Genomic DNA, 10659 nt, shown 5'->3' with positions numbered 1-10659 from the left:
GAGGGTGGGGCAAGTCTGAGACTTGGTGCAGGAAGAGCCAACATTCACACCAGATGACCTGCCTGGGGTAGCTGGCACTAGACATCCTGGGACAGTCTCAAAGCATGAGACCTGATTCTTGGTCCAGAAAATAGTGCCCTGAGCCATGTTCAGCAGGCGGTGCTCCCTTACAGACCCAGTCATTACTATGATTCTTAACAGTGTTGCTAGTGATGAGGATCTAAACATCTTCATTGTTTTTGGTTGTAAATATAATTATTAAGTTTTTATTTCTAAAATTCTTGTTTTTGTATTGTTTTAGTGATGGGGTCTTGCTCTGTTGCTTAGGCTGGACTGGAACTCCTAGGCTCAAGCAATCCTCCTGCCTCGGCCTCCAGAGTGGCTGGGGCTATAACTATTAAGTGTCTAAAGAGATGAATTATTGCCGGGTGCGGTGGCTCATGCCTGTAATCCCAGCACTTTGGGAGGCCGAGGTGGGTGGGTCACCCTGGGTCAGGAGTTTGAGACCAGCCTGGCCAATATGGTGAAACCCCATCTTTACTAAAAATACAAAAATTAGCCAGGTGTGCTGGCATGTTCCTGTAATCTCAGCTACTCAGGAGGCTGAGGCAGGCGAATCACTTGAACGCAGGAGGCGGAAGTTGCAGTGACCTGAGATAGTGCCACTGCACTCCAGCCTGGGTGACAGACGGAGACTCTGTCTCAAAAAAAAAAAAGGAGGAATCTTTTGAAAAATAGAAATCCCCCTTATAATTTTAATCCCACCATAATAGGTTTAACATATATCTCACTGGACATTTTTCTATATACATAGGATTGATATAGGATTATAATTTCCTTTATAAAACTGTGATCATGCTACATATAAATAGTTCTGCAACTGCATTTTACCCACAATGCTACATCCTGACCATACTAAAGGACAAATTATGCGTAACTGCTTTGTCTTTGTACACTTTACGCCAGAGCGCAAGGACTTCCTTCATCTGACTTGTGCCCAGCCACACAGTAACGGGCACGGCTGGTAGGGCTGAGTCAGCTCCATGCTGACAGTGAGTCAATCCCCCGGGCGCAGTGTGGCTGCAGGCAGTGTGGGAGACCCCATCCGTCTCCACCAACCCTGGGTAAGGTCAGCCGAGTTTGCAGTAGGTGGATGACCTTCCTAGACCTGAGACGAGGCTATTTAAAGGAACGTGACACCAAGCCAAAAATGTGGGGGCTGCAGAGCCAGCTTCCACAGAGATGACCAGATTGGCCTTCCCTGGGATCTGCTTCCTCGGGCAAAGCAAACCTTGCAGTCACTGCCACTTGGCTACTGACTGATATTATATTTTGCATTAGGAAATATACTTTTCATCAACATAACCAACTGTGACAGCAACTATGCTGACATCTGTATAGCACTTCATACAATATTGTCTATAATATGAATACAACATCATTATATAATATATACAGGAATATCACAATATATAAATTATATCTGTTTATAATATTAGATATAATTATAATATAAACGAAATGTGTGTGTGTGTGTGTGTATATATAATTTTTTTTTTTTTGAGACAGGGTCATTCTCCGTCACCCAGGCTGGAGTGTGGTGGTGTGACCTTGGCTCACTGCAACCTTTGTCTCCTGGGCTCAAGTGATCCTCCCACCTCAGCCTCTCAAGTAGCTGGGACTACAGGTACATGCCACCATACTTGACTAATTTTTTCTATTTTTTTTTGTAGAGACGGGGTCTTGCCATGTTGCCCAGGCTGGTCTCAAACTCCTGGGCTCAAGTGATCCACCCACCTCAGCCTCCCAAAGGGCTGGGATTACAGGCCCATGTCTGACCTCTTTTTCTCTATATATATATTTGTGCAAAATATATACTTTTTTTTAAAACAAATAGGTCTTGTTCTGTTGCCTAGGCTAGAGTGCAGTGGTGCATTCATAACTCATTGCAACCTGAACTCCTGGGCTCAAGAGATCCTTTTGCCTCAGTCTACCGAGTAGCTGGGACTAAAGGTGTGCACCCCCACACCTGGCTAATATTATGATTAAAATGTCATACATTTACATAAGATTAAATATGTATTTATAGATAATAACAATATATACTATAATATTATACAATATTGTTATAATTCCCACTGAATTCTCAGCAGTGACTGGGGGTCAGACGTCTTCCCACCATATGAGTGTCCCCTCCACTGGAACAGCTCAGGCTGGTACTGGATTTCCCATTGTCAAATTTTTCAAGACAGGAGCCTGTCAGTGACATGACACCAGCAGATTAAATCAACCACTCACCTCCACAGCAAATGATAGCAGCCACGAAAAGGGAGATATCACTGTCATCCAGTTCCAGTGCATTGAACTTCATGGCAAAATCAAACTTGGGTTCCATGATATCACAAAACGGTTTCCTTAGGCTTTTTAGGAATTCACGAGTTATAAACCCATTTCCATATGCTACCAGCATCCCGTCTTTGTTCATCACAGAAGACAGCATGGCGAATATGGCCTCGTAAACTCCGTATTTTAGCAATGTCACTTGATCGTTCAGGTCCAAGTTTGCGAAGCCTGGGATGGCCTTGGCGAATTCCGTGAGCTCAGTGACGGTCTCCACTGACGTGCACTGGCAGCAGTGAAAGATGCGGACCTCCGCCTCCTTGTTCTGGATGCCATTGGCCACCAGCTTGGCCACCAGCGTCTTCTCAGCCATACACAGTGTCTCCATATCATGTATGACAAAAGGCTACAAAGGAGGACACCAAGGTAAGTCAGGTGATGTGGGATGTGCTATGCTCCCAGCTATCAGCTCACTAATGAGCAGCTCCTGCGTCCAAATCACCAAGCTCAGTGCCTCAGAGGACTCAAGATACCCGCGGAACATAGTCCTTACTCCAAAATCGGTTGGGGAAAATAAGACATTAATAGAGAACGAACAGTATAAATCAGTAAAATAATAATAATCATCACCTGACATTGGGTGGATTTCATTGCTAAGAAACTGAAGTACTGGGCTGGGCATGGTGGCTCACGCCTGTAATCCCAGAACTTTGGGAGGCTGAGGTGGGTGGATTACCTGAGGTCAAGAGTTCAAGACCAGCCTGGCCAGCATGGTGAAACCCTGTCTCTACTAAAAATACAAAAAAATTAGCTGGGTGTGGTGGCAGGCGCCTGTAGTCCCAGCTACTCGGGAGGCTGAGGCAGGAGAATGGCGTGAACCCAGGAGGCGGAGCTTGCAGTGAGCCGAGATTGCGCCACTGCACTCCAGCCTGGGTGACAGAGCGAGACTCCGTCTCAAAAAAAAAAGAAAAAAAAAAATTAGCCAGGTATAGTGTGTGCCTGTAACCCCAGCTACTCGGGAGGCTGAGGCAGGAGAATCGCTTGAACCTGGGAGGTGGACATTGCAGTGAGCCAAGATTGTGCCACTGCACTCCAGTCTCCAGTCTGGGCGACAGAGCGAGAGCAAGACTCCGTCTCAAAAAAAAAAAAAAAAGAAACAAGAAACTGAAGTACTGATCTTGTCAAAACAAAACTAACGAGGATATTAGCAAAGCACCTTTAATATTCTTAAATATTCTCTGAACTAATGACTACTGCAAGAGGCTTAATTACGATCATTCTTAATTTTACCAGTATATGCACTTTAGGGGTGAACACCATTATTTAACGCTGCTCCATGAATACATTTGGCATGTAAATACATACAACTCAGAAAGTTGGCATCTATGTAGAAATCAGCAAACAAGCGTTGTTAAACTCTTTAGGGATAAAGTGGAAAAGCCTCGGAATGCCCTTGTTTCTCTCAGTGCAGGAGACTGAAACCTTCACTCGGTGCTCCATATTCTGGAGTAAGTGCCAACTCCCCACAGCCATGCCTTGTGTGCTCCCATGCCATCTGCATGTAAACCCAGTCGCTGCCATTTCCTGAAGATCTTGTGGTGGAAGAGGTGGCTGGCCATATTATTTGAAGCCCACATGGTCAGAAGGGATTACGTGTGTGGGAGGGCCGGGGAAAATGAGCACAAACACTGCTGTTGGCTGAAATTTACATCTGCGGGTAGAGCAGGAAAGTGACAGCATCTGAGGGATCTCTCTGATTATAATGTGGTCCACAGCTCATGCAGACACAGGTCAATAATGCAGTGGGCTAAGGTGTTATTTCTTTTTTTTTTTTGAGACAGAGTTTTGCTCTTGTTGCCCAGGCTGGAGTGCAATGGCACAATCTCGGCTCACTGCAACATCGGCCTCCCAGGTTCAAGCGATTCTCCTGCCTCAGCCTTCTGAGTAGCTGGGATTACAGGCATGCGCCACCACGCCCAGCTAATTTTGTATTTTTAGTAGAGACGGGGTTACACCATGTTGGTCAGGCTGGTGTCGAACTCCTGACCTCAGGTAATCTGCCCACCTCAGCCTCCCAAAGTGCTGGGATTACAGGGGTGAGCCACCGCGCCCGGCCTAAAGCATTATTTCTAATCACTGCTGGAACAGTGGAGCCCAGAATGCAGAAGCATCCCAGGGATTTAAAGAATGCCCCCTGCCAGTGGGCAAAACACAACCACTGACAATGCTTCTGACACACAGCCTGAAGTGTTTCCTGTTTCTGGACTCACAGCACAAAACTGTCTTCAGGGCACCGGTGGAGGTGCCGATAACCATCACATAGATGGTATGGAATGTTTCAACAGAACCAGGACTTGCAACATAATGCTGGACAAAAAACCCTGATTCTGCATCTGAGGAAAGGGGATATTTAAAAAATTACTCACAAATGAGTGAAAACATTCTGAATACAATATTCAGAGCCAAGTTTCTAAATAATCTCAAGTCTGATTAATGAAGACTGAAAATGATCTCTCTCCAAGACCTTAAAAACAGTTCTGACCATTGTTTGTTAAAGTTTGGAGATAATTCTGCTTCACAGAAAGCTGAAGCTCAGATTTAAGGAATTAACATTTCTAGGAGGGGCTAGATAATTTTTTTTTTTTTTGAGACGGAGTCTTGCTCTGTTGCCCAGGCTGGAGTGCAGTGGTGCAATCCCAGCTCATTGCAACCTCTGCCTCCGCCTCCTGGGTTCAAGCAATTCTCCTGCCTCAGCCTCCCGAGTAGCTGGGATTACAAGCACACACCACCACGCCCAGCTAATTTTTTGTTTTTTAGTAGAGATGGGTTTCACCTTGTTACCCAGGCTGGTCTTGAACTCCTGAGCTCAGGCAATCTGTCCGCCTCAGCCTTCCAAAGTGCAGGCCAGGATTACATGCGTGAGCCACTGTGCCCGGCCTCTAGGAGGAACTAAATAAATATTTTTCAAGGATCGATGGCAGTATTCCCTCAATTCCAGAAAATAGACTGTTAGGCCACCGTCACTTTATTCAAATCACTCAATCTTTCTAAAGTACATTCAGCAGAAATAAAGGTGTTAAATAATTTTTTTTTGTTTTTGAGATGGAGTCTCACTCTGTTGCCCAGGCTGGAGTGCAGTGGCGTGATCTTGGCTCACTGCAAGCTCTGCCTCCCAGGTTCATGCCATTCTCCTGCCTCAGCCTCCCCAGTAGCTGGGACTACAGGCGCCCGCCACCATGCCCAGCTCATTTTTTTTTGTATTTTTAGTAGAGACGGGGTTTCACCGTGTTAGCCAGGATGGTCTCGATCTCCTGACCTCGTGATCCGCCCACCTCAGCCTCCCAAAGTGCTGGGATTACAGGCGTGAGCCACCACGCCCAGCCAATAATTTTTTTAAAAAATGAGTTCTATTTAAAAAAAATAAGAAATACTGAGTTAAATGAAGTTGGGCCTCCCTAGCTGAGTCTTTAACATGATAAATGTGCAGTCTTCCAGAATGAGAATGAGGCTAGGATAAGCAGGGGTTCCTACAGTGTTTGATTACAGAATGCTTGGTGTTATTTATTGTTTTTTGGTAGAGCATCTCCTAGGACAAATGCAGGCCTGGCTACATAATTTGCAGCACCCAGAGCAAAAATGCAAATGTGGGACCCCTTGGTTTTTCTTTTTTGAGACGGAGTCTCGCTCTGTTGCCCAGGCTGGAGTGCAGTGGTGTGATCTCGACTCACTGCAACCTCCACCTCCCAGGTTTGAGTGATTCTCCTGCCTCAGCCTCCTGAGTAGCTGGGATTACAGGCACCCACCACCACGCCTGGTTAATTTCTGTATTTTTAGTAGAGATGGGGTTTCACCATGTTGGCCAGGCTGGTCTCAAACTCCTGACCTCAGGTGATCCACCCGCTTCAGCCTCCCTGAGTGTTGGGATTACAGGCGTGAGCCACCACACACTGCGGGACCCCTTGTTCAAAGATGATTATGAATTTCAAGAAGGCAACAGCGGAGCATGAACACCCAAGCCTGGGCCTTTCTAGGCTTGGGGCATCGTTAAACAGCTTGCATGCCCCTGAGGCCCACCGTGGACTAGTTCTATGGGGGATGTACTCTCATAAATGAGGACTTACGTGGTAACAAATATCTCATTTCATTTTTATAAAATTATCACTTTGGTTTTAGAAAGTGGGCCTCATTTAACAGGGAAAACTGGAGACCACTGAATTCAAAATGAGTGGTACCATGAAGAAACCAATGTTTATTAAAGCTAAAGAGAAATGCTGTTGAAAAACACACTTGCAAATTCGCTAAACTTTATGGATAAACATTCTTGGTGAGATCATTTTACAAAAAAATCTATGCAGCAGCTTATATTTAACTTTGGAATATGCCTTTTATACTCAAGCTTGACTATGAATATATCTGACATGACAGGCAGTCATTTCAAATAAATGAAATAAAGCACATTATAAAGGTTTTAAACAGCGTGAGGCAGGAAGCTGCCTAGATTTTCCCCAATCACTCCATGCCGAGAGCAGAACGCCCCGCTTGCTGCCACACTGGTCCCGGCACACACTCATGTGGCCTACGAAGCTCAATGATATCACTCATGAGAATTCATCTCTGTTAGCAGCTGTCATCTTTTTGCAAAAAATTAAATGTGGACCAGGCGCAGTAGCTCATGCCTGCAATGCCAGCACTTTGGGAGGCCGAGGTAGGTGGATGACTTGAGGTCAGGATTTCGAGACCAGCCTGGCCAACGTGGCAAAAGCCCATGTCTACTAAAAATACAAAAATTAGTCGGATGTGGTGGCTGGCACCTGTAATCCCAGCTACTTAGGAGGCTGAGGCAGGAGAATCGCTTGAATCCAGGAGGGGGAGGTTGCAGTGAGCCGAGATTGCGCCACTGCACTCCAGCCTGGGCAAGAGAGTGAGACTCAGTCTCAAAAATAAATAAATAAATAAAAAATAAATGTGAAGCACTGGTAGAACTGCTTTGGATGAAATTATTTAATAAGCTCTCTTGGTTATGTTTTACATTTGTAGAAATGGCATAAAATATGAAGCACATTTTTTAATCTAAAGACAACTTAAGTAGTAGGTATAATATTGGACTGTCACACGGCAGGCAACACCCCAAGACATGGTATAAGGTCATAGCTGTTGAAAGGAGCAGTCCTGTTATAACACGGCACCCTGGAGGTCACCCTTATGCCCAAGCTTCTGAAATGTTAAGAATAATGTTGGAATTCCTCTTTCAAAACTGATCTTAAAAACCATGTTCAGCTGCATGTCACAAATTAGTCACCTTGCTCAACTTTTTTTTTTCTTTTTTCTATTTTCTTTTTTTGAGACGGGGTCTTGCTCTGTCACCCAGGCTGGAGTACAGTGGCGCAATCACAGTCCACTGCAGTCCTGACCGCCATCCTCCTGCCTCGGCCTCCTGAGTGGCTGGAACCACAGGCGCACACCACCATGCCCGGCTAACTTTTCATAGAGGAGGGTCTCACTATGCTGCCCAAGCCGGCCTTTCTTATTTTTTCAAACAAGACATTTTACTCTGTTTAATCCCAACTTGCATGCCAGTCTAGCTACAATGGACTCATGGTTTGTCTAAAATTCAGTTCTATTCTCAGAGGGTAAAATTTTCCATAACTGAAGCTATTCAAAGACTTTAAAGATAATCCCCAACAATTTGGAGCCATAGGAGAATCTTTGAAATAAACACATGGCACGCCCAATTCCTACTTTCTTCGTTTGAACTGAGTGTCAGTTCTGATATGTTTGTTAGATTAGAAAGTAGCAGGACAATGTTATTATCACCTTATACTTTGAATTTCTAAAGTCCACATATTCAGTGCTAAAGAATTATTTGGTTGTTTAACTGAACACCACACTCATTTTTTGGAAGGTGCAATTTGCTTCTTAAGCCCAAAGCAGCTAAGCCTGAGCAACAGTAAGTATGTGTGTGTGTGTGTGTGTGTGTGAGCATGTGTGTGCACATGTGTGTGTGTGAGCATATGTGTACACATGTGAGTGTGGTTATGTGTGTGAGCATGTGTATATATATGTGTGCATGCTTGTATATGTGTGGGTACGTGTGTGGGTACATGTGTGCATAAGGTGAGGGTGCGTGTGTGTGCATATACATGCATGTGAGCATGTATATGCACATATGTGCAGTTTGTAAGTGCGTGTGTGTATGCATCTGTGTGAAAGCATGTGTTTGTGTGTGCGTATGCATGTGTGTGAGTGTATGGGTGAATGTGGATTTGTGTGTGCCTGGGTGCATGTGTGTGAGCATGCATGTGTGTGTGTGTACACAGGTGTGGGTACACATGTGAGTGTGCGTGTATCCATGTGTGGGTGCATGTGTGTGTGTGCATGTGTGGGGGTGGAGATGCGTCTGTGTGCATGTGTGGGTGCACGTGTATGTGTGGGTGTGTGTGTACACGTGCATGCATGGATGTGTGAGTGTGTACCCGTGTGAGCATGGATGCTTGTGTGCGTGTGGGTGCATGTGTGTGTCCATGTGCATGTATGGGGGTGGAGGTGCATCTGTGTACACGTGTGGGTGCATGTGTATGTGTGGGTGTGTTTGTGTACACATGCATGCATGGATGTGTGAGTGTGGGTGCATGTGTGTAAGCATGCATGTGGGTGCACGTGTATGTGTGTGTACCCGTGTGTGCACGGATGTGTGAGTGTGGGTGTGTGTGTGCATTTGTGCATGAGTGTGCATCACACAGAAGGCACTGACTCTGCCCAAGCCCCTCAGTCTCATTTTCTGTTGCTTCCTCCAAAGTCTTCTGACAACATTCTCAACCCCTGACAGGTCAACATCTTATCTTTTTAGACACTGTTGAAAAGCACCCATTTTTATTGCCTCCCTCAGCCCCCTGACTCTGCTTCCATCCCTGTTACCCTCAAATCAAGGGGCAGTGAGTTCCCCAGAGGCGCCCTTCCCCATCACCAAGGGCCCTGACCATTTTCTGGCCCATGGTTCTGAAATCTCAGGGGCTCAAACAGTCCCAGTGTCCAGATGGACACAGACATTCTCCATCCACCCCTCACTCCTTCCCTCAGCTAAAGCCCACCTTTCCTCAAGCAATGGCATCTATGCGGCTCCATGTAGCGGCCTCCCCCTGCCCCCACAGCCTCCTCCGTGCACCCTGGCCGGTTCCAACCCCGACTCAAGCCTCTTGGCTGATTCTAGGCCTCCCACAACTCCCCCACCGGTTTCAGGCCCCCCAGCATTCTAGCCTGTTCCAGCTCAGCCATGGGGCTTTGTGTCATCTGATCTGAAGGCCATGAGCTGATCTTGACAGAAGAAAGGCATTGGTCACTGCAAAGAGAAATTCAGTCCCCCACTTATAGCAAACCAGAGGGCTGCTTTAAAATTAAAATCTATCCATCCCCTGTGCTTCCCCATCAAGGCTTTGAACATTTCAGGGTTGCTTTCACCCCAGCAGCCGCTGCAGCCCACGTTCATTACGGTTCGTATGAATCCATTAGTTTACTGGCCTGGACAGTTTACTGTGCCGCCTCTCATCCCCAAACAGAAATGAAGTCAGCCGCCGGCCCTGAGGTCAGTGTGCCTTCGTGAGGCTCTGTGGGGCGTGGCTGGGGCTGTGAGGTCACCCAGGCTGGAAACCGATGAAACGGGGACTGGATGTGGGCAACTGGGCAGAGATCAAGGTGAGTGTTTCCAGGCCGCTGCTTGGTCTCCCTAACAGATTTCTTGCCCACAGATGGGGTTGCTTTCTGAGATGTGTAAGGGACACAGGCTATGGTCTTCCACTACCCACCTTGGCCACAAAACCAGAGCTCTGCCAATAGATTCAGGCAGTGTGGCCTGGTGGTGGGCATCCTGCCAACGGGGCCTTTTCCCAGACTAAGCAGAGAGGGTATCCTGCACTTGAAGGAGCCAGCTCTGGAAAGCCCGTCAGCAGGCTAGGCAGGGAGGAGGGGGCCGTGCCTCCAGCATCCCGTGCACAGACAAGGACATGGGGTGGGACGCAACCCTGGCTTGGAGCAAACAGTGTGATCAAACACAAAGAGTCACATGACGGTTGGAAGTTGCCTTGAAAACTGGTACCTGTGGTGCTCTGGCTTTGTGGGTGTGGGTGGAAGAGGGCATCTGACTCTCGGAAGAGTGCCCGGTTCTCTTTTTCTACAGAAAACCAAATTGTGAACCCCAATCCTAAACTATTCATCTATCATTTCTTTCTTTTTTTTTTTTTGAGATGGAGTCTCGCTCTGTCACCCAGGCTGGAGTGCACTGGTGCGATCTTGGCTCACTGCAACCTCCGTCTCCCGGGTTCACGC

The 10659-nt window shown here is 46.6% G+C and overlaps 1 protein-coding gene across 11 annotated transcripts in view; it reads right to left on the bottom strand.

The window, feature by feature from the left end:
• Positions 1–10659, bottom strand: part of PPARA (peroxisome proliferator activated receptor alpha) — a 93520-nt gene that overhangs the window by 9184 nt on the left and 73677 nt on the right. For all 11 annotated transcript variants that reach the window (XM_031005426.3, XM_063704612.1, XM_055374351.2 and 8 more), the window contains one exon: positions 2299–2746. In XM_031005426.3, coding sequence (XP_030861286.1) covers positions 2299–2746 — 448 coding nt within the window. The remainder of the gene's footprint in view (positions 1–2298; positions 2747–10659) is intronic.

The sequence above is a fragment of the Gorilla gorilla genome, chromosome 23 (assembly GCF_029281585.2).
Source record: "Gorilla gorilla gorilla isolate KB3781 chromosome 23, NHGRI_mGorGor1-v2.1_pri, whole genome shotgun sequence".
Lineage (NCBI taxonomy): Eukaryota > Metazoa > Chordata > Mammalia > Primates > Hominidae > Gorilla > Gorilla gorilla.
The sequence above is the reverse complement of the archived record's forward strand: the minus strand, read 5'-3'. Positions and strand labels throughout refer to the sequence as shown.